At 37.5% G+C, this 27662-nt stretch overlaps 1 protein-coding gene across 1 annotated transcript in view; it reads left to right on the plus strand.

Moving 5' to 3' along the window:
- The first annotated feature begins 11304 nt into the window (after nucleotides 1-11304).
- Slc5a12 (solute carrier family 5 member 12) overlaps nucleotides 11305-27662 on the plus strand; it is a 55842-nt gene continuing 39484 nt past the window's right edge. Inside the window, exons 1-6 of the mRNA XM_004660856.2 lie at nucleotides 11305-11958; nucleotides 17950-18015; nucleotides 19306-19357; nucleotides 20341-20408; nucleotides 26030-26184; nucleotides 26302-26442. Coding sequence (XP_004660913.1) covers nucleotides 11620-11958; nucleotides 17950-18015; nucleotides 19306-19357; nucleotides 20341-20408; nucleotides 26030-26184; nucleotides 26302-26442 — 821 coding nt within the window. The 5' untranslated portion in view covers nucleotides 11305-11619. The remainder of the gene's footprint in view (nucleotides 11959-17949; nucleotides 18016-19305; nucleotides 19358-20340; nucleotides 20409-26029; nucleotides 26185-26301; nucleotides 26443-27662) is intronic.

A 27662-nucleotide genomic window follows, 5' to 3' on the forward strand; every position in this document is an offset into this window, starting at 1 on the left:
TGAAAAACTATGTTTATTCAACCTGCTAAGATTGTTAGTCATTTAATTGCTTCAGAAACTGAGTCTCAAAAAATCAGAATTTATTTAAAAGCGTATTCTTTTTTTTAAACTTTGCCTGAATGTTGCACAAAACCTAAAGCTTCCTGAAGCAACCCTTATAGGAGTTCAACAACCAAAGTTCAGAGGCCTAAGCCCATGAGTATAGAGAGACAGAAAGGACAATCAATATTTTAGCCTTTTCTCTACAAGTTCAGACAATACCCTAGCATCATCAGGACTGCTCTAAAAGAGCCCTACCATTCTGTTAAGTCACCTATCCTCTTGCTTATATTCACCGTACAGATTGCAGAAATTGGAAACTATCCAGTTTATATCCCATAGAAAGGAGAGTCAATTGAGGGAGAAACGTTTCCTATTTTTTTAAGGGAAGCCTCATGGTTAGCAAAATCCCAACCAGTCCAGGTCAGACCTGGTAAAGGAAAACCAAAGAAAGCTAGGGAAGGAACTCCTAAGTCCTTAAGAACAATCCCTAAGGAGTCTCAGATAACTTTAACAGAAAAAAAGAGGTTTAATTTTGGCTGCCTACATGTCTTAAATACAGAACAGGGAAGGCATTAACTCTACCAGCTCAAAGTAGGACTCTTATCCTGACCTGGTTCATCCATAGAGCAAGTAACCCTATAGACCAGCACAGGTAGTCATTCAGATGACAGCCCTTAACCAATTATAAAATAAACATTAGGGAACAGATAACTGGGTTCACTTATCCAAGATTAAGCCCTGTTTTCCAGAAAACAGTCACAGTGAGAAGCAAGAGAGTCCCACTGAAGCAGTAAACCAACTGAGAGTGACCTCTTCCAATAAATAAATCTATGGACCAAGACCCAGAGCTCCTACTTTTGAATTATGTCTTGTTAACTCTTATGGCTACCCTTACCTGTGTCCCACCAGGCAAAGTCTTTCTCTGACCACTATTTAAACAATTAAACAATTTTGACCATTGTTGAACCCTTTTATTCCTCAAATAAGATTTCTTAGATCACTTTGCATCTTCATTCTTTGTCTAATTCCATGGCTTATCAAATTTGTTTCTTCCAGAATTCATAAGATAAAGCTAAAATTGAATATGCAACAAAGTAATGGCACATCTCTCCTTGATTATAGAGTGACATATCATACTCTATACCAGCCCACACTGGACAAATTGTACATGATATTTTCCACTCAGGAAAATTATCTTGTACCAGCAGGTTCACATACCCTTTTCATAACGTTCTACTTTTGCTGTGTATTTTTGGTTCTTATTCAATAAACACTTTGCTATTATTGGTATCATCCAGACTCTAAATACTAAAATTTCAAAGGCTGCTGACCAAAGGATGCCAGCCCTTGATCACCATGCATACCCCCTTCTTCTGAGGGACTCTGGATCTCCTGGATTCCCTGGCTTTGTATGCTTTATATCTACCCCTCTTTAACATGAACCTCAAGGAGGGATCCATCTAAACAATGCCCTCATTCAACTAAGATTCTCTAGGATATCACATTATATTTGGTTTTCATGTCAACACATTACTTATTACACTTTAGGTTCATTGAGTGGTAATAGTGTTTTACACTTACCTTGTTTCTGTTAATCTTGATAGCTGGGAAACTCTGGTAGATATTTTCAGGCATTTCCCTTTGTTTTTGTTTGAGACTCTGAGCTATTTAGTTCCTTTTACCTCATTTCTATCACTTCAACTTCATATATCAGTGGTTATTACTCTAGTCTTCCGAGAACCATTATAATAGGAAGTTTTTTCCTCTTTCTGGGGTCCTTACCAAGGTGATAAATCTCACCTGGAAAGAGAGCTTCTGGGGCTGTAAATTCCTTTATATGGTCTTACATTTTGGCTGAAGATCAAGGAAAAAACAAGCCTCTAAAAATTAACAAAATATGGAAGTATTTTGAATGTTTATAGATAGTTTAATTAGTGGGAGTTAGACTAAATGTAGACTATATTTTTAAAGAAGCAAGAGGGCTTTGTATGATAAATTTTTCATGCAGTGATTAGCCATTTGGCATATGGTGAGTAAGTCATTCACAGTTGTACAATTATTTTCTTCTTTTTCTTTTCTGTAGGCTATTTTCCTCAGGTATGACTTTAGGAACAAGGTTACATATTATTCTCCTTCATGAGCATTCTGTGAAGATAGTATGAGAAATCTATAAAACAACAGCTTCATTCATGATGACTCAGATCCTCAAAATCATTGGGAATGTTTTCTTTCTTCCCAATAAGTGACTAATACTCATTCCCCACTATATTCAATGACTATTCCCTGGCATGATGTTTTAGCATTCATAAATTCATAGAAAAATATATACACATACATACATACTTTTGATCTATGCCCTTTGGTACAGATAGGCAGTAATATCTATTGCCAGATAAAATAATAATTAACAAAATCCAAGGTCTGAAATAAAACTTTTAAGTGGAGGTTAAAAAAAAGGTTTGATGATAGGCAAGCTGTTAAGTAAGCACTTAAAATTTGAATGAGGAAAATTTTGCTGTGACAGATTTATAAACTTTATGCCCTATTCTGGACCATTTTTGTTAACATTTGTTAAATCGAATTTATACTGATTACCGTATTGGGTATCTTAACCACTTACAAGCATTATCTTATTTAACACTAACAACTATTTTATGGTATTAATTCTATTTTGCAGATGAAAATAATTAGTCTAAAATGTCATAATTTCCTCCATACTTCTAGGGCTGAACAGAACTGATTTAAAAACTATAGATTTGAAAAACAAAAAAGCAAAAGAAACCAACAAATATTCAATAAAATGAACAAAAATAAACCTAAATTTTACCACCATATCTTGTCCTCTTCAAACCAAATATTTAGCTCTGCATTACAAGGTTAGTTGTTGGTTTTCTTTAAATATTTTATTTATTCATTTATTTATGAGAGAGAGAGAGAGAGAAAGAGAGAGAGAGAAAAGCAAAAAGAGAGCGAGAGAGAACATGAGTGTGATAGGGCCGCTAGCCATTGCAAAAGAACTCCAAATGCATGTGCCACCTTTAGCATCTGGATTATGTGGGTACTAGGGAATCAAACTGGGTCCTTAGGCTTCTCAGGCAAGTGTCTAAAGTGCTAAGATATCTCTCCAGCTATTCCTTATTGATTTATAATCATTTTGCCCTATTTAAACAAATTATACCAGATCATTAAGTTTAGTTGGTTAGTTATAATGAGAACTTTTTAAATGAATGTATAAAATTCTAGTTAAATGTAAGAGCATAGCTGAGCAAAAGGCAGAACCACATTTCCTCAAAATCAGTTTGATCATTTTGAGAAAAACACCATCAAGGTATCATTAAAAGTAAATTATGTGGACACCTAAACTTAAAGGAACACAATGGAGCATTTTTTTAGTCTACCAATTTAAGTAAGATTACTTTCTCCTTTCCGTCCTCCCCCATTAACTTTGATTGACTTTAACCATATAGACATTTCGGATATTATAATTCTTTAGTGACTGCAAAAGAGTACATCAACAAGTCCAGTCACTGGCAGAGAGCAAGTCACCAAAGCAGAAATGAGCTGGTGTGGATGTGCTTCCTATGGGTGTGAATGCTCTGAAGGGGGCTGGGGGAGGGCGCTTTTGCACGAGATATTGCAAGATGACCACCTTCTTGATCTCAAGCATTTCCTCATAGCAGACTTCCACAGGGAGAAGGTGAGGAAGTATCAGAACATTCTAGAAACTTCTATGGAGCGGGAGTGATGGCTCAGCAGATTAGGTGCTTGCCAGCAAAGCCTAATGACCGAGGTTCTATTCCTCAGTACCCAGGTAAAGCCAGATGCACGATGGAGCATGTGTCTAGAGTTCATCTGCAGAGCTGGAGACCCTGGCACTTCCATTCTTTTCTGTCTCTATCTCTCTCTACTTGCAAATAAATCAATAAAAATATAGAAGCTTCTATGATCAGAACTAAAAGGTGGACTGAGGCATTTGCAAGAAATCTGTTAAATCTATTCTACCTTTACATAGTTTGAGATCTCTGAGAGAGGATGCTTTTACTCCCTGTTTGCTCAGGGTGCCTTGGTTTATTATATTGCTGCCTGGTATCTCAGCACCATGACGTTTCACTGTCTCAATGTTCACAATAAAGATAATGAGTAATAAATACCATGCACTTTCTATTTGTAGATGACTTTTATGTGTAACTGGATTATACATAGTTTAGAAGCAAGAACCAGACCTTAGTTATCATTGCATACTTCCTCTTCACGGATTCAAAACTTTCATATAATCACACTCAAATAAATTCTTATTTCAATAAATTGATTATAGAGTCTATATTCTCAAAATAAGTTTAAAAGTAGCTGGTATAATAACATTCTGGTAGACAATGTACTGGGTACTAGCAATCATGACCTCTTTTGGTACCTTTAACCACTATATAAGGTATTCCTGTTTTATGGGAGAGGCAACACACAGATATAATTTACCCTACATTATAAATCTGCAATAGCAAAATACAATTTAGATTCTGGAAGATAGGGAATCAGTGTTACTCGCTGGTCACTAAATCTTCAGAAAATAGAGCTGGAATAACTGGATAGCAGCTGCCCTTTGGGGTAAACAATATCATCAAGGCAGTCAAGTTATGGTTGTAAATAACACCTTAAAGAAATTTCAAAAATTGGAGAGTGGAACAGAGGGAGAGGAAAGATGACTTCAGCTGTCAGAGGACAGGGGCAGGGTGGGGAGGGAGATAAACAGCTAGAGATGCAGAAAACACAACAGTGGTCTAAATACCAACCAGAATTGCAATTTATCCAAACAATAGTTCTGAAGTCTGCTTTGCAACATCTCTTCTTCCCGACACTTGGTTGCTTACAAGCAGACAGAGGTCATGAGCAACTTCCATCTCAGACTGCGGCTCTAGGACACAAAGCTCCCTGTGTTGTTCTGTCTTGGATATCTAAGCAAGGGGCCTGTGCTGACCTAGTGAGTGCTGGCTTGAAGAAATATCTTAGCAACAAGATCCAAGATGTTGAAAGCTCCACAAGGTAGGAAACCGGCTGTAGTCACAGAGCACAGTAGGTATCATCCTGCTTGGGGTTAACATGGGCTTGTGGCAGTGGGGAGCACTGGCAGGTGGCAGTGTGTACTGGAGTTAAGAGAGTGGAGCGTATAAGCATAGCTCAGCAATGCAGACTGCTGCACCGTCAAGGCGCTTGCTCACCCTGGGACCACACATTTGATGTCTTAGGATAACCTGAAGAAAACCTCTGGTTTACCCTACTCCTCCTGAAGGTCAGCTTAACATAACTACAGGGACTTCTGCCCACAAGCCTTATGCCCTCTGGTTGCTAGGCAAAAGCCATAAAGGGGAAAGGAGGAACTTAAATGGCACAGAAGCTCTGCTCTCATCAGGTACTCTCGCCACAGCTGAAGTGGCCACAGAAAGAAAGAAATTGAGGAGAGATCAAGGTCTTTCACTCCTGCTCTATACTTTATCTCCGTATAGAAATGTAAACATGTCTTCCTTTCAAAAGATTATTTTTATTATATTCTCCCTTATTTCAATATTGCAGGTTTGGGTAGTTTGCTTATTTTCCTATAGAACAATTGGTTTAAATATATATACATATGAATATTTACCTAATTTTTTTCTTTTATTATTTTCTATTATTTCTCTCCTCTCATTTATTCTCTTTTAAATGTTTAAATCTTTGTTTTATTTGGTCTTCTGCTCTTTTATTTCTCAGCAATGCGTCTCTCTGTGTTCTCCAAATGCATGGGTGAAACAGACTTCTATTTTTTTTAATTATTTACTTATTTATTTATTTATTTGACAGCGACAGACACAGAGAGAAAAACAGATAGAGGAGAGAGAGAGAATTGGCGCGCCAGGGCTTCCAGCCTCTGCAGACGAACTTCAGACGTGTGCGCCCCCTTGTGCATCTGGCTAACGTGGGACCTGGGGAACTGAGCCTCAAACTGGGGTCCTTAGGCTTCACAGGCAAGCGCTTAACCGCTAAGCCATCTCTCCAGCCCAGAAACAAACTTCTAAACAGAAGCACCAAAACACAGATTGGCTTCAGAGTGCATGGAATGATGGACTTCAAGACCTGAAATAAAATCCTGTCAACTTACACTACTATATCAGAAAAATTATCCCTCAAAACAGGAAGAGCAGTAAAGATCTTTCTAATAAACACAAAATGACTGCATGACCACTCAGAAGATACTCAAAAGAATCTTAGCCTCAAAAGAAAAAACACAACCATAAAATTATATGAAGAAAAAAATTCGCTAGATAATTAGATCTGTCAATTAGAATTAGGAAATATTCAAACATTACAAGACAACTCAATGACAGAACCTAATAATTCCTTCCAGTATTAACTCACTTCTCCAATTAATGGTCTCAATTTCGTTAAAGACACACTGGAAGACTGGATTACAAAACCAAGACTCTCCCTTTGTTGCCTGCATGAATCTCTCTTCACTGAGAAACAAAAACAGTCTGAAAATCAAAATATGGAAAAAGATATTATATATATATTATATATATCATATCTGACAAAGCAGACAACAAACCAAAAATAGTAAGACAAAGAGGATGCTGCATGTTTATAAAGGATACGTATCAAGATGATATGACAATTATGCACACAGTGAACATTGCACTGTGAGATCTTAAGGTTTAGATAGGTACTTATGATCACATATTTGCTTTCATTGCTAAAATAAGTCTGGTATTTATTTTGCATGGCTTTATACTAATATATATGCCAAAATAAAATATATGTAATGTCCAATACATAATAGATTTTTTTTTCCTTTTGAGAGATCTGTTGAAAATTCCCTTTTTATTGTCTATAAGACTGGGCTTAATAATTGTTTCTTTTTAATGAATATCTAACCTATCAACCCCACAGTATGTCATGCTAGCGGTTTTCCCCTTTGCCTCTCTATAATGGAGGGGTTGCTCAGAGTGCTAGGGCTAATTAGTAAAGGACACCGATCCTCATGCTCAGTTGCCTTCCCAACTGAATATTCTATTTAAATACTCTACTTGTTTACTGTAGAGTCTGGCTATTAGTCTCTTTTAATATTAAATGATGTTCTCTGCTGGTCTTAACAAGCAAACCCAGAAATCTGCCTCTTAAAGGTTTGAGTCAGTATATTTCTGGCATTTGGGACATTGATAGGGTACTGAAGAAGGTACTACAGTTTATTTTGGACAAAGAGGCATGTTTCCATCCACATTTCCCCACATTATTATTTATGAAACAAGAACATGCCTCTCACAATAGTTTCACCGTTGAATCTAGTAGTACTTTTGTTTTCCATGAAAAGTTATTAGCAAATTGGTGCTTTGTAATTGGCATGAACCTTGCTTGGAGTGAGTCTCAGCATGGAAGAAGAAGATGGCTGAGGACACTAAATGTTAACAAAGGTAAGAGAGGTGACAATGTGCACAATAAAGAAAACTACCCTAATGCATTGACATACTTTATAATCAGTGAAATATTGAAAGCAAGACATCTTTTTCTATGAGATGTTTGAAGTTCTCTTTAGACCCCTGGAAAGTACTCTACTCCTCACTGCTTTAAAATCTGAGGCTAATGTAGTTCATATTGTTTATGAATAAGACTTTAAAACTAGTAATGTCTCTTGATTCTTCAGTTACAAGCCTCTACTACTTAACCTTGAGACCTCATGGGTGTAATTATAGTGTTCTGAACCAGTATTCACTGACTTTACAAGTTGTTTTCATGTCTTGTAGGTTTAATATTAACACATTCTATGTGTTAATATTAAACACAAGTCAGTTGAGTTTAGAAAAGCCACACAAAGCTCTGATTTTCTGCTGAGACCACCACAACTAAGTCCCATTATAGGAACAGAATATTGGCATGCCTTGGAGGTAGTGTGGTTTCAGTTGCAAACCACAGCAATAAAGTACAGCAATAAAGAGTGCAACATGATTTTTTTGGTTCCTAGTACATACGAAAGTTATGTTTCTTTGATATTGTCCATAATTTATACAATAGTATTATATCTAAAATGTACGTAATTTACGAGCAAGTGTCTTTAATCCTGAAGCATCTCTCCAGTCCAACATGCTTTTATTGAAAATACTTTATTGAGCTAGAGAGATAGCTCAGTTGTTAAGGGTGCTTGTTTGTGCAAAGCCTACCAGCCTGGTTTCAATTCTTCAGTACCCATGTAAAACCAAATGAGCAAAAGATACTGATGTGCCCATTCTCTTTCTCTCTCTCTCTCATCTTTGCTTGCAAATTAATACATAAATAAGTAATATTCTGGATCAAATTAAGGTTGCACCAAGACTTAAAAATATTCTATTGAGAAAACATTAATGATTTGAACCTACAACAAGTCAGAGTTTTTGCCAATTGGAGGAGGTCTAAACTCAATGTTAATAGATACTGATTAGAGTGGTGTTTGCTGAGAAAGTTGTGTCAATATCTTAAAATAAGACAATGAAGTTTGACACATTTGTTGACTCTACCCTTCATGAAAGACTTTTATATGACATGAAAAGATTTTAATAGTATTTCATTTATACTACAACTTCTTCCAAAATTAGAGTTACACTTTTCAGACACTGATACTAATTAACTAAAGTTATGCAATATTATAAACTGTTGTTCCATAATATTCCATAATGTGAACAGTATCTTTACCAGTAATAGATTTAATCCCAGAAACTCACTATTTTTCTCTGATAAGAAGCAACCTCTGTTGAATTCAGATTTTATCATGATATTGAAGTCATTCAGTTATATTCTTAGGCTAGTTTTCTTGTCATTTTCATCATATCTATAATGATTTCCTCCATTGATATCATGAACCCTCCCAATCAAAGTACAGGATTGGGATCATTTTTTTCCAATATTTCTGTTAATGTTGATATTTTACCTTTTAAAGAATAATCCTGAATGTTTTAATAGCATTTAGAATGGTGAAACATTTGAGAGCATTTTCAATTTGCTTTGCTCATAGCCAGAGAAATCACTATTGGTTGAAGCCACAGATATAAACAGCATTCAGTGAATCATGCAGTAAAAGAGATATGTAGTCATCAGATATTTATTGCTCCATTTACAGGGCATAAGAGGCAGGTACTTGGCATAACTCTCAAGGCCTTAGGGGTCTTTGAAATGGCACATGGGCATTAGTTTTCACTTAAGATTATTAGCTGTGTTAGCCCCTAACAGGACAAGCAGTTTATTCTTTGAAACCAAGCACTGAATTTATAGTTTTATTGTAATAGGCTATTCATCTACATTGGAAAGCCTGTTGTTTAGAGGTCTTACCTTCATTATTTAATCCAGCTAAGTCTGATTGACTTCAGCTTTCACATGAATGTGAACCCTTGTGGGCTTACCTTGAACTCACATGCTGGTGAGATGGCTTCCTTTCTTCAACTTCATGAAATGACATGTGTTAAATTCAGATATTTTTCTTTCAGCTTCCTCAGTTCTCTAAAACTTCATAGAACTGAAGAGTAGACTCTTTGCACTTAAATCAGTTTTGAATTAGGCAATGTTATAGCTAATTTGATTCAACAAAGGCCACTCAAAATTTCACCCTATCAGTAGAGTAGTAAGGCTGCTTTAATTTCTAATGTTCACTAGAACAGAACTTTCAATTTCTTTAGGACTTTTCTCTTTGCATTCATGTTTTAATGTGAGAGATATGTGAGGATGATCTTCACTTTAATACTTGTGAGCCATTGTAGCCTAAAGACATGGAGAGGTATGGGATAATGGCTGCAGAGGCAATCTGAACACATTATCATGTTCATGATCTTCTATGGGTACACTTCATGATATTATAAATAATTACAAAACTATTATCAAAGGTCACCAATCCTAGATCACCAATCAGATAGGGTAATGACAGACAAGTTTTCAAGATGTGACATGTAGATCACAATTGAACAGTGTTAAATATAATGGTTGCCAATAGACTGAGCTCAAGACTGCCACCAAACTTTAGTTTGTAAGTATGCATATCTGCCAAACACAGTAAAGAGAAGCACCACAGAACAAGTAAATGCACAGATCACAGTATAAATAATGAAGATAAGTTTCCCATTTACACTGACCATATCAACTCCACAAATCTAAGTGAAAACTCTCAGCAACTAGACACAAAGACCATCCTATGGTCTTCACACTTCTACTTGTACCTGGAGGATAGTTCTGCTATCAGACCTTTCTCATCCACAATACAAACCCCTGGAGCCATTAAGGAGTGAAAATGGTATCCAGCCTGAACAAGTAATCAAGATTATCCTGACAACTTGTTCTTTGAAACTGAAATTTTGATATTTGTTTTTGAATATCTATAATTGCTTCAATTTCAGAGTATAGGAAATAGACCTTCTGCCTCTATCTATACGAAGTCAGTCGTTTGTGTCATCAGACTTCTATACACACAATCAGATAAAGAGTGGGAGGTAAGGAGAGAGAGAGAGGGAGAGAGAGTTCTGAAAACAGATTAAGATAATTACAGAGGATACAAGTTCCAAGGGATGTTTCTTTCTATGGGAGTTGAGATACAGAAACAAGAAAGGCTGCCCAAGTGAGAAGACTTAACCTACCCCATATGTACTAGACAGACATTGTAGAGATGGGATGGGGAAGAAGTATGAACAAAATAGAGAATTCATCCAACAACTATCTTGCTGAAACAGAAATCTCTAATTGCCTGCTCCCCATCTTCTCAAAAGTTTTAGTCCTATCAATAAATTAATCTCAGTGAAAATGAAGCAATGATGGAGAAAATAAGGTCAAGGGCTATAAATGATCTATTAATTATTACTTTCTGTGTCCTTGAGTTAAAGGAGAAAGGATATTGTGTAGGAGTGCTCCATTGTGAAAGTACTTATCCCTATGTTCCAGGTGAAGCTCAGAACAGTGAAAGGATTTGTCAAAAACAGTTGACTTGTTGTTGAGCCTGGATGTGAGCAAAGGTCTCTGGATTCCTAGTTCTTTGCTCTTTACCACCACCCCCATCTCCAGTTCTTGGGACAGCTGCAGGCACATGCCCTCCACCCTCCTTTAATCAGGAGGAAGACACCACTGAGGGTTGTTGCTTGCATTTTCAGATTCCATTTCACTAACCAAAAGTGCTGAAGTGGTCAGCTTTTATCACTTCTCTGTTTCTCCTGTCATGTTTCTTAGTAATGTTTAACCTTAACTTAAAAAAAAGTCTAGGTGATAAAAGAGCATGTTGTCTCCACCCCCCAGGAGTTATTAATTTCAGAACACATCTATTTCCTTCTTCTTGGCTTATACTTCAGGAGAGAAGCAGACAGGTCATGACATGGTTCAAGTTTTGATTTTGCATTTTTTTGGTACCAGCCCCATTATCAGTTATTTTTATGCAGTAAACATTTGAGAGCTTCACTGAATCTGAAGATCAGACACAAATCTGTGGTCCTCATCCTCTTCAGGGAGGCACAGTCCTCCCTCTCAAATAAGCCTCTGCTACACTGAACTCTGCTGTGGGAGCATCTCACTGAGCCCTGTCTGAAGGCAAGCCTGCACTGCACACTCTCCAGCATGGAGGTGAAGAACTTCGCAGTTTGGGATTATGTTGTCTTTGCAGCTCTCTTTGTCATTTCCTCTGGAATTGGTGTGTTCTTTGCCATTAAGGAGAGAAAAAAGGCAACATCTCGGGAGTTCTTGGTCGGGGGAAGGCAGATGAGCTTTGGCCCGGTGGCCTTGTCGCTGACAGCCAGCTTCATGTCAGCTGTCACTGTCTTGGGAACCCCTGCCGAGGTATACCGCTTTGGGGCATCCTTCTTTCTTTTCTCCATTTCATACACGTTTGTCATCATCTGCACATCTGAGCTCTTTCTCCCTGTGTTCTACAGATCCGGCATCACCAGCACATATGAGGTAAGAGATAACTCCCTTCGCATTTTGAGCATGAGTAGCCATTCCTCATCACCTCATTCCACTTGAGGTTTTGCTGTCATCCTTCGTTTATCTTCACTGATGTGTATCATGTGACAATGAAGCCTTGTTGCTGAGGAGCACTCACTGATTTTTGAGGAGCATTCATTGATTTGTCAAGGCTTTCCATATTATAAAAATGACATTCTGTGTTGTTAGAGGAAATAACCCAAATTTTGTAACTATGGATAAACAATGCAATGCCTAGTTTGTGCGAGGCATTTAGAAAGATAATGTTATTAATAATATTATTATGTATTATATGATTATTCTGATAAGAAAACAAAACATATTCCATTTGTATTGTAACTTTTATAGCTGAGAAAACTTAGATCTGTGTGAATAAGCAAATCATGATTTAATAGATAAAATATACTGAGAAACTATTTTATCTGCATTCCTTTTTATGGCTTTCTCATCAGATAGGGAACGAGAGGGAACGAGAAGAAAAAGAGACAATGGGATTTTGGTTTTGTAACAAAGCTTAAAAAAAAAAAAAACCAACATGTTCAGAATTGAATTGGCATGTCCAGTAGTTAAGTGTGATCATAAATAAGCTTCTATGGAAAGTATTTTGTTTCATTATGAAAATCAACCTTGAGACGCTGAGGAAGAATATTCTTAAAAGGCCTAGTTTAAAAAAAGTCTGGGGCAGGAGAGATGGCTTAACAGTTAAGGTGCTTTCCCAAAAATCCTAAGGACTTATGTTCTACTCTGCAGGTCCCACATAAGCTAGATACACAGGGACACAAAACACAACATTGCAATGCATACAAAGGGGCACCTGCGTCTGGAGTTTGATTGTAGTGGCAGGAGGCCCTGTCATCCCAGTTTTGGATATTTGAGATATTATCATATCTGAACCAGTATCATGAGGGTATTTAGGTCATTGGACTAAGGGCATTGTTTGTTCTAAGTGAGATGGGTCATCATCATGATTGGTAGAGGGCTGACATGTGATTTATGTTTTAGAAGCTTCAATATCAACCAAAGGCAACCACTGGTGGAGAATTATCCAGTTTCATGGATGAGAAAATTCTCTTCAATGACAGAATGAGATATCAGATTTTCAGAAGCCTGAGTTTTTCTGATTCAGCCTTTTCTCATGTTCTTTTCCTTCTCCTGTCTGTCTGGTGTTATTGGATCAACTAAAACTAACCTGAAATGCAAAAAATAAATAAATAAATAAATAACACATTGATATTAAAATTGTTATGTCCTCATAGCCTTTCCATTTTTTCAGTTTTCCCTTTCCCAGTCTTTCCCAAACATCGTGTAGTACTGCCTAGTACCCAAAGCCAGTATCATTTTGTTACAATAGCTTCACACTTTTGGTACCAATTTTGCATCAGTTTTCTATTGCTGTGTAGTACTTCACCGCAAAATAACTTCTTAAAGCAATACTTTTATTTAGCCACAATTCTGTGGATCAACAATTTGGCATAGTGAAATTGACTAACTAAAAAAGCAAGGTCATACTACTGGCTCACTTGGGGCCATATAGTTCTAGCTGAATGCCATTGGGGTAGCAAGTAGTCAACAGATTTGCTAGTTTAGTTTAATACAGACAAGACAGTTTGTATGTGTTATGTTGGGTTTTATTCTCCCTTATATAACTGGAGATTACCCTAGAGGTAACCCTCAGAGATAACTGTTTGAATGGAAATCTTCTTGGGGTGTAGTTTTAGTAAACAGTGGTAGGCAAGCTGCAAGTGTGGGTCTTGGGAAGAAAGGAAGCCAGTGAAAGATAACCTTTTGAGTGGGTTACCACTGTGAGCAGCTGGGGATCATTCTCACAGGGATATCTAGAAGACAATGTAGAACATGTCTCAGGGCTCCTATCACTGAGAAATGAAGAACAAGTACATTTTTTCAAGTTCCTTTAGTTATTGGCAGAACACCAGTTACAATCCCAAAAGAACACCTGACCAGACCTGTGGGGATCTTAGAGAAGCCCTCCAGCAGTAGTCACAGGAGCCATCGACATGTACTGGGTCAGCGAGGGCCCATTAGCCTCGGCTGTTGCACCACAGTGACCACCAATGTCACGAAAATCCTTGGTTATACCTAGGCCTATTCTTGGAATTATCATACTCAGTGGCAATTAATTTTTTAAGTGTCTGGTTTTGGAAGAGAGCATGATGGTGAATACAATCAAGTTACCTTCAGAGGGGTATGCAGTCTGAGCTCAAGTTACCTTCAGAGGGGTATGCAGCCTGAGCCCAAGTTACCTTCAGAGGGGTATGCAGTCTGAGCTCAAGTTATCTTCAGAGGGGTATGCAGCCTGAGCTCAAGTTACCTTCAGAGGGGTATGCAGCCTGAGTTCAAGTTATCTTCAGAGGGGTATGCAGCCTGAGCCCAAGTTACCTTCAGAGGGGTATGCAGTCTGAGCTCAAGTTATCTTCAGAGGGGTATGCAGCCTGAGCTCAAGTTACCTTCAGAGGGGTATGCAGCCTGAGCTCAAGTTATCTTCAGAGGGGTATGCAGCCTGAGCTCAAGTTACCTTCAGAGGGGTATGCAGCCTGAGCTCAAGTTACCTTCAGGGGGGTATGCAGTCTGAGCTCAAGCACTCTACAAGGCAGGAGTTCCACTGTGTTCCATCCTGCTATTTGTAACTTTTGCTTTCTTGTCCATTAGTTTTCCTTATCTCTGTGAGGAATTTTTTTAATATCTTGTGTGATGGTTCCCCATAAGCCCATGTGGTTTTAATGCTTTGTCCCTGGCTGGTGGCAACTTGGGAATTGAAGCCTTGCTGGAGGTGGTGTGTTACTGGGGTGGGCTCAGAGGTGTTATAGCCAGCCCCCATTGTCAGAGATTGGCTCATCCTCTTATTTCTGTTTTCCACGTGTGGCAGAGGTCATGTCCAGCCTGTTCTACTATTTTTCCCTGCCATCATGAAGCTTCCCCTCAAGACTGTAAGCCAAAGCACTTTCCTCCCATCAGCTGTTTTTGGTCAGGTTCTTTCTCCCAGCAACTGGAAGTTAACTACAATACCCTGAATCACACATTCATTAGACTACAAGGAATGGCAAAAATGAGGTGTCCTTGGAATACTGAACAGGGTAAATTATGAAAACAAGTCACAATTCTACCAACAGTGTCTTGCTTCAGAGAGGGATCTATCCATTTTAAGCTGTGAAATATTTATGCATCATTTTTAGGAAATGAACTTGTAATAAGTAGGTAATCCTTGACTTAATGAAAGTGCTTTTTCTTAAATTCAGATAAAGATATTATCAGGTAAAAACTAAAATTAAGAAATTGAGGGGCTGGAGATAGGTCTTAGCAGGTTAGGTGCTTGCCTGTGAAGTGTAAGGACTCAGGTTCCATTTCCCAGCCAGATGCACAAGGTGATGCAAATGTCTGGAGTTTGTTTGCAATGGCTAGCTGCCCTGGCATGCCCATTCACTCTATCTGCCTCTTTATCTCCCTCTTAATAAATAAATAAATAAATAAATAAGAGAATTGTTTCAAAAAGAAGAAGTTGAATCCTCAAGTCACTTTCTACTTGAAATTCTTAATTTATTTACCTAATATATGTCTATATTTCATTGAAAGACAGACAGTAGTATCTTGTAAAAATACTTCCTTAAAAAAAATCTTAAGGCTTCAAACAGTGGATCACAATGCTATTTAGTGCACTCACAGATCCTTGGAGTCTTCTAATTTTCTTACATTGCAGTTTCATTCTTACTAGTTTATACATGTTTCTTACTAGGTTATCCATTCTGACTATTTTTATTCATGTTAACTTCAGCTAATCTATAAGGTACTCATCTAATCTCCATAAGGTACTATAAGGTGCTCACTATTTTCCCAGTCACAGGCTATATGTTATTTGCTTATCTTTAGGCAGCAGAATGTGGCCTGGATGGCAGGTACCAGAGTGAATGAAGGCACAAAACAAAGAGAATGAATAAAATAAAGCTCCGTTTATATGTATTCATATGGGTAAATGTAGTAAGCTGAAAGAAAGCACTGACCTCAAACATACATGTATATATAGTTATGTGTATGTGAGAATATATGTTCATGTTTTATGCCTGGATTATGATGCAAACTTTAGAAAGGGAATAAGTGAATCTTTGTGATAAATATTATCTTGAGTTATACAGATGAGTCTCAAATGTACATGGAATCACATGAACCCTTTGGCAGTGAGAGATTTGAGAGCAAGAGAGAAGGCAATGTGACTTGAGGCAGTGATTAGCATGAGGAGTTCAAAGACAAGGACTGTGTTGCAGTCAGGTTCTCATTGCTGGTAGAAATCACCCAACCAAGAGCAGCTTGTGGGAAAAAGAGGTTTATTTTGGCTTATTGGCTCAAGGTGAAGCTCCACGATGGCAGAGGAAAACCATGGCATGAGCAGAGGGTGGACATCACCCCCTGCCCCAGATAAGGTGGACAACAGGAACAGGAGAGTGTGCCAAACACTGGCATGGGAAAACTGGCTATAACACCCATAAGCCTGCCCCCAACAATACACTCCCTCCAGGAGGCATTAATTCCCAAATCTCCATCAGCTGGGGAACCTAGCATTCAGAACATCTAAGTTTATGGGGGAAACCTGCATCAAATCCCCACAGACTGCCATGAACCACCAAAAGCTCAGAAGCTAGAAGCAGATTGATTTGTGGTCCTCCCCAAGGGAGTGTGAATACTCTGCCACCACTGTGATTTGGCCCAGTGAAAGAAACAAGAGGTTATATATTTCTGTTGTTTCCAGCTACCAATTGCTGGTGATTGGTTACAGCATTCAGACATGTCCAGTGAAAAATCCACTGGGACTCAAGAGAGAGAAGAAAAGGAAGAGAAAAATAGTAATAAATAATAATGTGTTGCAGTCCGGTTCACATTGCTTGTAGAAATCACCCAACCAAGAGCAGCTTCTGGGAAAAAGAGATTTATTTTGGCTTATAGGCTCAAGGGGAAGCTCCATGATGGCAGGGGAAAACGATGGCATGAGCAGAGGGTGGACATCACCCTGGCCAACATAAGGTGGACCACAGCAACAGGAGGGTGTGCCAAACACTGGCATGGGGAAAACTGGCTTTAATACCCATAAGCCCGCCCCCAACAATACACTCCCTCCAGGAGGCATTAATTCCCAAATCTCCATCAGCTGGGAACCTAGCATTCAGAATACCTAAGTTTACGGGGGACACCTGAGTCAAACCACCACATAATGTAAATTTCAGTTGTGCCACCTTCTCAGAGAAATGAGTAAGAAATTTAGGAGACAATTTAATTTTTTAAAATTTGTGGACAAAATAACTCACCAACATTTCCTCCAAAAGATTTTAATAGTACAAAATATGCTAGCTTAATAGTAAGTAATGATTTGATGTAGAGAATAAATTTTCAGAGAGGAGAGGCATGGATTAAAATAGGTAGGTATTGTCAGGAATTATGGAGCCCAAACTAGAGATGCATGCTCTGGTTTGTCAATAATAGAGAATCATTGAAGTTTTTCACAGAAAGGAATATGATAAGGAACTTTGCTTTGAGAGAATCAATGTGGGAGATGTAGGTTTATGAACTAGGTGGGTAAGACTTAATATTGAGGACAATGAGGAACCCATAGCATTAATCCAAAATAGGGTAAACAAAGAAATGAGCTAAGTGAGGACAGTAGGAACTTAACAGATGACAATGACATTGGTGAGTTCAGTAGGAAGCCTCCTGGACAGAATACCTCAAATATTATAATCTTTGACCATCATGAGAAGCATGAGCAAGAATTGGATTTTAATATGTTTGACTTTCCATAATAACTCATGCTTTCTTTTTCTTGTTGCTTCTGTGGAAACATACCATAAGACAGTATTATAAGCCCAAAACACTAAATTCGGAGGAAAAGCTAGAAAGCAAAAAGGACTTTAGCAGCTCTTGTGTACAGCTCACTGACTAAACATCTTTCTCTGCTCCCTCTAGTACTTACAACTCCGATTCAACAAGCCTGTTCGCTACGCCGCAACAGTCATCTACATTGTGCAGACGGTGGGTGATGAGCAAGGGCTGCCGCAGAAACGGGAGCTCCAGGAGGACAACGTATAGTTATAGCTGTGCTAACTTGGTGCGGTTATGCTAACGACTGAAGGACAAATTAAACATTAAGATGTTACTACTTCCAAAGAAGTGTGATTGTCCTGAGATGCATTCAGATTCTGTAGATTCCACATATCTAGACCAGAAACAAAATAATTATGAAATCATTTGGTCAATTATTTTTTGCTTTGCCTTGGCTTGAGACAGGTCTCACAATGTAACCAGGCTACAGATTCTCCTGCCTCTGCATGCTGAGTCCTGGGGTCAGGCATGTACTACCACACCTGCTTTCGTATTTTTAAACTTGTCTGTTGAGTTGAAGCAAAACTGCCTGTTTTCCTAAAATTACTTCCCATTAAAATAGCATTCTCAACCACTGTGCCTACTTCTGTTTTGTGGAGTTCTCCCCCAAATCCACAGGCTCTGGGACGCCTTCATGTTGCCTAAGCTTATTTGTGGCACAAAATGGTGCATTTTCTGCTAGTTACAAAGTGCATTTGGCTAAAAGGTGAACCTCTGCCCTCTTAATCAAACTCCCATATTCTCTTAGGGACGGCTTTACCCAGTGGGCAGGAGGCAAGCGGCGCTTCTAGAGCTGCACATTCATTACACTTTGAACCCATCACTCACATGGGACTCATCACTGTGAATCCCCAAGTGGCAGGATTCCATTAAGATAAAATGAAAACTGAACCAATTTCCATCAATGTATCAACTGCAATTCTGTGAATTCTCAATTCCATTATTAGAAGGACCTTTGATTATTAGTTCACCCCTCATCTTCCTTGCATAGTTCTTCCCTTCAGAGACTCTTTCCATCTCCACTCTGAATTTGGTTTTTCAGAAATTGCTGAGATACAATTCTGTTCTTTAATAAAGCTTTTCATGAAGTCAGTAGAAACCCCATTATGATGTGTACATGAGATGTGTGAGTAGAAGTGTAGATCAAAAGACTGAATTTCAAACCCATGTTAGTACCCCTAGCAATATATCACTTATATACTTAAAGTTTCAAAATTTGAAAAGCCTTGAATATCTAACTCCCTTCCTTTGTGTGATTGCATGCCTGCTACAGATAACTGCTAGAGGTGACCAAGTTCAAAATTAGAGGTGATGAGAAGGAACTATTTGGTGAAATATCTGAAGGAAATTTATCAGAAATGTCAATAAAGAATGTTTAAGACAATATTCCCCTTTGCGCCTCATTCTCCAATGTTCATTTAATTCTGGTTTCTCCACCAGATTCTCTACACAGGAGTTGTGGTGTACGCCCCTGCTCTGGCACTCAATCAAGGTAGGTTATCAGGCACTGCTCACCACCGTGTTTCTAAATTCCCAACTTTGAATACTATGTATTGATATGGAATGTTGTTGGGGAGACACTCATCTGATTCATGGGCTCTGGACTACTGCAGCAATCATTGCACGCACGGTACTCTAAAAATGGGTTGAATTTTGGGAATGATGTAAAAATATTACTGAATTTGTTGTCTTGCAAAATTGGGTGGTTCTAAACACCCAGTTTGCTTGCACATTGTTTGGTGTTTTCAGTTTTAGTTTTTGATAATTGCAATGATAATGTATTTGGTATTGCATATTCGCAACTTCTAAGTAAGGCCATCCTTTTTCAATGACTTTATAAAGTAGACAATCTGGGCACAAGAGTGCAAGGTTTTTGCAATGATTCTATTGAAATACACAGTTTATCTTTTCAACAAGAAACATAATCCTATAAAAATAATTTTAAAAAGAACTTATTGGACATAATGGCACATGCCTTTATTTCTAGCACTCGGGAGGCAGAGGTAGGAGGCTCTCACTATGAGTCCAAGGCCAGTCTGAAACTACAGAGTGAATTCCAGGTCAGCCTGAGCTAGAGTGAGACCCTATCTTTAAAAAATATTAAAAACAGAAAAATATATTTTCCAGTGTTGTCTGCCAGATTCAAAGTCATTAGTATTCAGTTTAACTGAGCTATGTGATTATAGTGAGAGGTATTAATTCCCAAAAACTTAACTTTAAGCCTATTTTTGTGTTCCCTAAAATCATACCCAAAATATATTTAACATCACAAAATTAACAGTGATATAATGGAAGATACAGGATCTTAGGAAGAAAATCTTGATAGTTTTATACATGAAAGTTATGGACTGGCTTGGAGTATAAAAATGTAGAAAGAAAAACCTAATCTTTTCTAGAGATTAGAAATTTAATTAGGGAAAACTGTTTTACTTTTATTAAGTAAACTTCTTTTCATTTTTTTTTTTCCTTACATAGTGACTGGATTTGACCTCTGGGGCTCTGTGTTTGCAACAGGAATAGTGTGCACATTCTACTGTACCCTGGTATGTATGTAGCTGCAGAAAAAAAGAAAAAAGAAACCTACTTTTCCAATAGGAGCTACAGGTATCTCTAACAAGAAATAGAATAATAGAAAAATACTGTTCCACCAAAATTGAAGTTTGCAAGCTTATCTTTCACCTTTGACTAATGAAGTTGCTATCATTTTATTTGAATGTCTGTCAGTACCAAGTATTAGGAGAATTTGGATTTTTAACTCTTTCAAGAAAAGCTTTGTCAATAAGAGATGATTTAATAAAAGAAATAGCTCCTTGTTAGAGATCAGGTGGTGCTTTGTGACTTCTGAGAAAAGTTGTTTGTTCCTCAAGAGTGCCAACTGGGATAGGGAGATATTTCAGTAGGGAAAACAAACAAACAAACATTTGTTTGCTTTTAGCCAAGAAAATGAGCATCTGGGAGGACCTGATACTAACTGCTTGAGTTTGATTCCCCAAAACCCACTGTAAATAGCTGGGTGAGGCTACTTACCTCTGTGACCCCTCTGACCTCTGCATTCACATCTGCACATACACATGTATATATACACCATACACTCATGCTACACATGCAAAAACGGTGTTTATGAAAAGTAGCATTACTATATTACTATGCATTAATATGAACAATCTCTGCCTACTGGTTGAAAAATGTTAATATCTATCAAACATATGAGGGAGTAAGTATAGTTGCTCTTTTATAACTATTGGCAGAATGTTTCTGCATTTGTGGTGCTTAGTAAATAAAAGTCAATAAATAGCTGATTAGCACTTACTGTTCGCTCATTCCTTATAATTGAAATCTTTGTTCTTCTGAACCATCTTGCTATTTTTCATATATAATTCATTCATAAAAATCCATTTGTCATTTATTCACAACAAATTATGAATACAGCAGTCATTTCTAGACAGGTGGGCTCCATTTCTTCACATACAAAATGAATAGAATGTTTAATATATAAAAATGTAACAGACTATCCATGCATTTGGCATTGTTTTCATAGCCTATAAATACTCTTGTAACATAAATCATTTCAATATGCAACTTAAAATATCTTTCTTCCTCTTTTACATATTTTAGGTTCCACCATTCCTCCACATTGAAAGATTTATTTTAACTTTTTTTCTTATTCTATTCTCAGTACTATAATTCACACATATTCCTTCCAACTTTGCTAAAATCTAGGTTCAGTCATGTCTGACAGATTGGTTACTCTAAGGTATGTGCCAACATAAAGGAAATTAGAGGCAGGGTATAATAAGACATTTTGCTGGGAACTCACAGGATAGTTCAACTCCTCAAAGAGAAATAATGAAGGGTTGGAGAGATGGCTTAGCGGTTAAACGCTTGCCTGTGAAGCCTAAGGACCCCGGTTCAAGGCTCGGTTCCCCAGGTCCCACGTTAGCCAGATGCACAAGGGGGCGCATGTGTCTGGAGTTGGTTTGCAGAGGCTGGAAGCCCTGTCGCGCCCATTCTCTCTCTCTCCCTCTATCTGTCTTTCTCTCTGTGTCTGTCGCTCTCAAATAAATAAATAAATAATTTAAAAAAAAAGAAATAATGAAATAATACAGCATGACAAAATAACATACACATATGAGTCATCACACCCAGCATTTGGAAGACATGAGTAGTATACAGGCAGTGAGAATCACACTAACCTTGGGTCAAGTGCCACAAAAGTTTCCTAATTAAATTATTGGGCCTCAGTGCTGTCAACATACAGCATCTGAGTGTGGTACTGGCCTACTAGGCTTGGGTAATTGCAGAGATATGATATGGCTCCAGCTCAGTAATTCTCTTTGATTCATGAAAGGGGAAAAAAGTAAAAAATCTCTCTGAAGTAAGGATCCAATTAAGCTGTAAACTAATCCTATTAAAGTTCTAAAACAGAGCTGGAGAGATGGCTTAGTGGTTAAGCACTTGCCTGTAAAGCCTAAGGACCCCGGTTCGAGGCTCGATTCCCCAGGACCCACGTTAGCCAGATGCATAAGGGGGCCCACACATCTGGAGTTCGTTTGCAGTGGCTGGAAGTCCTGGCATGCCCATTCTTTCTCTCTCTCTACCTCTTCCTCTGTCTGTTGCTCTCAAATATATAAATAAAAATTAAAAACAAAACTTCTAAAATATTATTAACTCTAGAATATCCCAAGATACCATAGGTGAGGAACAGAAAAACATCAAACAGGATTGAGCCTCCCAGGAATACCACATATTGGAATTGTAAGATACCAAGTAAAAATTTAAATGAAAGCCAGGTGTGGTGGTGCACGCCTTTAATCCCAGCACTCAAGAGGCAGGGATAGGAGGATCGCCGAGAGTTTGAGGCCACCCTGAGACTATATAGTGAGCCTGAGCCAGAGTGAGACCCTACCTCAAAAAAAATTGCAGTGAAGGATGCTTCAAAGATGAATACAATTCAGGACCAATTATAATTATAAGAATTATATTATACAAATATATACAATTATATGTAATATATACAATACAATATATATAATATATACAATACAATTATAATTATTATAAGGAAAATAACTTGGAAGAAACAATTACATAGTGAAAAATATATCTTCAGATATAACAGAATATACAAGAAAGATGAGATGGAAAATTAAAAGAGAAATGGAGATATAATGAAAACAAAATGGGAAGACATAGTTTATGCCCACTTGAAGTCTTGGAGGGAATTATATCAAGAAATAACAATATTTCCCAAATTAGAGCTTGAAAAATTTCAAAACTGATAAAAGATAAGACTACAATTTAACAAGTGTACCCTTAAAAATAAAAAGATAAAAAGTCCATATCTAGATACTTCTGTAATATGGTTCTGTAATATGAGTTCACTAATGTGGCTATGTATCATATACATATATATATGTGTGTGTATATATTAGCAATAAATGTGGAATCTAGAAAAAGTGGAACAATGTTTTCAAAAGCATTGAGGAAAACAACTACCAAGCTGTACTTGTGTTTTCAGCAAGTCTGACTCAGGAATTGAGGCTCCATAACCAGAGTCTTTATTAATAGGGGCCTCCCATAAGATAAGTCTAGAGAAAATGCTGTAGAAAGAAGAGGAAACAAAACCAAGTATGAAAGTGTGAACATGAAAAAAATACTTAAAAATGAATGACAAAATTTCAAGGGGACTCATTTAATAAAACAATCAAAATCTTAGTTGCCCCAAGCAGGAGAGGAGGAAAACAAGCACAGGACAAGTAAATGACTAGAAACTCCTGAGTAAGTGGAAACAAGTCTGCATATTTTCATTATCACCTTTATATGAACTAAAGTTACTATGTTCTAATCTGTTCTGTGCCTCAAGCCTCATCCTGCTCACACCCTGTATTTTAAAACAACAATTTCCTCATGATATCTGCCTGATTCATTCTCTTTTCACATGATTGATGGGATAAGAAGCTTGCTAATATAAAGTAAATATCTTTCATCATGTGCATCCAATGACTCCACTTATTCTCACCCCTCCATACCTCTGCTCCATCTCTACCCTGTCTAGACAGCTAAGAGGCTACACAGACACCCCCAAAGGCAGCTTGCTTCTCTAAGTACTGCTTATATTGTCTCTTTATGCTAGTAACATTGTTGATGTAGCACATGGGGAAAAGTAATCAGTGGAAGAGGTTTTATAAAGAGACTCCTGCCATTCAGATGATATTCAATTTAGTGAGGAATATTGTATTCTAACATCACAACTTAAATTCATACACAAAGGAGGGGAGGCAGGTAGGGAAATAATGAGGGGGCGTTGTTCCAGTTGTTCCATAAACAAGGCACCTAGGACTTCCTAGTGACTTTATCTGTCTTTTGAGGTATATTTAGAGTTTGGGTATGTGAGAATGTTATATAACAAAATGCCAAATATTCTCTGAAAACTGAAGCCTTTGATATTTTTGTCTTACTATTTCATAAAGTGTGAAACATATTTAGATTAAAAATGCTTAATACCTGTAAAATAAATCAAGATAGGACTAAGTAGGTAGGTGGTGGTAGATAAGAAGATTACTATTCCTCACAACATTATTTGTACAAAAAATACAAGTATAATGCCTTTAATAGAGACTTTAATGTTTATTTTAAATGGTATTTTAGTTTTAATTGCAAAATAATGATGGATCAACTCCAGTGCTTTTTTTCCCTACCAAGCTAAAGATAAGGTGTATTAACTTTTTACAGAAGCTCTTGACACTATGGAGGAGTAACAGGGATGATAATTCTATTTCTCCATGCTAATAATATCACATTCTTTCAATTTTTCTAGTGCTGATTTTGTTTCAAGATACATTTTATATGTCACATCTTTTAATCTATTTTTATTTTCCTACCTCCATTATGTTTCTAAGCATGGAATTTCTGTACACACAATTCTATGGCAAACCCTTCTTTTACTCCTTCCCTTTTTTCACCATGTCTTCAACATTGAATCATTTATGGAGTTTTAAAAGACTACCAAGGACAGGACCCCAACCCAAACCTCAATTAATTCAGAATTCCTGGGAAAGGAATATGAACTTCCTCCCTCCCTTCCTTCCTTTCTTCCTCCTTTCTGTTTGTATGTCTTTCTCTATTTTCTCATACTTCTTCCTATCCTCCCTTCTGCCCTCCTCCCCTCTTGTCTCTCACCCTCCCTTCTCCAGTAGTAACCAGGCTTCACCCTGCTTTGCTTCCAACATCAGAAGAGACTGGTCATGTCCAGTGTGGTGTATCCATGCACTCTTTCGCTTTCCCTCTGTTCCTCACATGACCCTAAAAGGGAGGCTTGTTTGACAACAGTTTGCCGATAGCTATGCTGATTCACATTTCTGAAATTCTGGTATATTTCCCTGGCTATTTGAAAACCTACCCCTTAAACTCCTTCCTACATAAATATCTACAAACCACTATTCCATGCTAGTTCTTTCTTTGACACTAGTCTACCACCTTTATTTCCTCAAAGTATTTGTTATCACTGGTTACAAAAAAAAATGTCTAAAGCCATTCAAGCTAAAGCCATGTGGTTACCCTTAATTTTCTCACTTCCCATCACCTGTATTTAATCAATCACACAATGAGAATTTTACCTTGAATATCTTTCAATTCCATCAACTTCTTTCCTTCTCTATCTTATTTCAAACTCCTGGTTATCTTGGGCTTGGAAAACTTAGAGTAACCTTTGTGTTGGTCTCTTATTTCTTCTCCCTTACAGTCATACAATTCGCACAGCCACCAATATCTGATGTCAAACAAATGCAGTCTTCCATCATAATACTCTTTTATGCTTTTTATTTCCTCTCAAGAAGTTATTTAAGTGGTAACTTCCCTTTGAACTGACTATATCTTGGATTAACATCTTCCAGGTTTTTTTTTTTCTTTTCATTTTCTGACTTAGTCTCTCTCCTTTGTACACACTGGACTGATCCCTTCTTTGTTCTGAATATCTGGTGAATTTCTACTCATTCTCCAGAATTTATCATATCAGTCGCATGTTTCAAACTAGATTCTGATACTCTGTGTGCCAGCACTAACGTGTGAGTGAGTGAATGAATGATTGTATCAATGGGGAAATTGTCTAGAGTTAGATGGGATCTGGGCCTCATTTTCAATAACTCATACCATTCTCTCCATTTAGGGTGGTTTAAAAGCAGTGGTGTGGACAGATGCATTTCAAATGGTTGTCATGATTGTGGGATTCTTAACGGTTCTCATTCAAGGATCAATTCATGCTGGTGGATTCCACAATGTATTTGAGGATGCAAGAAATGGATCCAGACTACACATAGTTGAGTATGTGTAATGCTGCCTTTTCATGCTTTATAAAGATTTACCTGCATGGCCTATGCACTAAAGTAACATTTAGGCCTCAGAAAACATCACTGTTCACTCCCTACTTTCTTATCATAGCTTTGATACAGATCCTCTCCGGCGACATACTTTTTGGACAATTTCTGTGGGTGGAACTTTTACATGGCTTGGAATCTATGGAGTTAATCAATCTACCATCCAGCGATGCATCTCTTGCAAAACAGAAAAGCATGCTAAGCTGTAAGTTCTTGATCAAGAGAAACTTCTATATTTCTTTTACTTTACTGAGTTACTACATAGCAATATGGGTATGCACATAAATGAAAGAGAGAGAGAGAAAGGAAGAGATTTATTTAACCCTTACAACAACTTTTTGAGGCAAACATTACTGTACAGATCTCAACAGAGAAATGTGAGAGCTCCTTTAAACTGAACTCTGCCTGGCTTTGTTGTCTATTAATTGCTGCCTTCACTTACTGAGAAAAGAATAGGTTACATTAGGTGCACTAGGGGCTGATGAGATAGCTCGCTTGGTTGCAAAGCCTGTTGGCCCAGGTTGAATTTCCTGGTCATACACATAAAACCAGATAGGTATCTGTTTGAAGCAGTAAGAGACCCCAGTGCACACAACACACACACACACACACACACACACATACACACACACACACACAAATAAATGAATAAATAATCTTTAAAAATAATTAAAAAATAAAGGCTCACAGGGTGATGATAGAGTTATAGAGGTTAAGATGCCTCAATTACTATATGATATGTCGTGTTCTCTTTAACTATTACTGATTTTTGATATGTTAAGAGTGAAGCACAATTCAATATTTTATGATTTTATTTGAACAAATAGCAATTTATGGATTGGGCAGTTTCAACCCAGAGGTTGTCTGGGGCACATGGAGGGAATACAGGGAGAAGACTGTCAAAGGAGGAACACAGAAGACAAAAATGCTTTATCACTTATGGTTCCTACTGGCTAATTAGCCCCAAGTTGCTGTAAAGTCTCTACCAAGTTCTGTGAGTTGCTTAGTGGTTTTGCTTTAAGGTTCATGTTTCTTAAACGTAAGTAATTATGAGAAATAGCACATCACTATTCATTAATATTTGTAAAGTAAGTAAGGTTAGGCTCCTTTATGAGACTAAAATAGCTTGTCTGCTTCATGATTCTGCAGGCCTAGAGTCCAATTTAATTTACTTCAACCGATGCATTTACCCTTAAAATTTCTAAGGAGAGGTTTACAAAGAGGAAAATCTAAGGTGACCAGGCTGTAGCCAGAGTGAAACTCTTGCAGGGTCAGTTAACTGAAGGACTTCAGAACAGATGGTAATCAGAGTTCCTCTGAGCACTGTAGATGAGGCTATGCTCTTGACAGGGCCCCAAAGCATTTCTGTGCTCTTTTAAAACTAATTTCAAAACCAAAATTATGAATAAAACCGTGTTTTATCTA

Source organism: Jaculus jaculus, chromosome 8, assembly GCF_020740685.1.
Source record: "Jaculus jaculus isolate mJacJac1 chromosome 8, mJacJac1.mat.Y.cur, whole genome shotgun sequence".
NCBI classification, from domain to species: Eukaryota; Metazoa; Chordata; class Mammalia; order Rodentia; family Dipodidae; genus Jaculus; species Jaculus jaculus.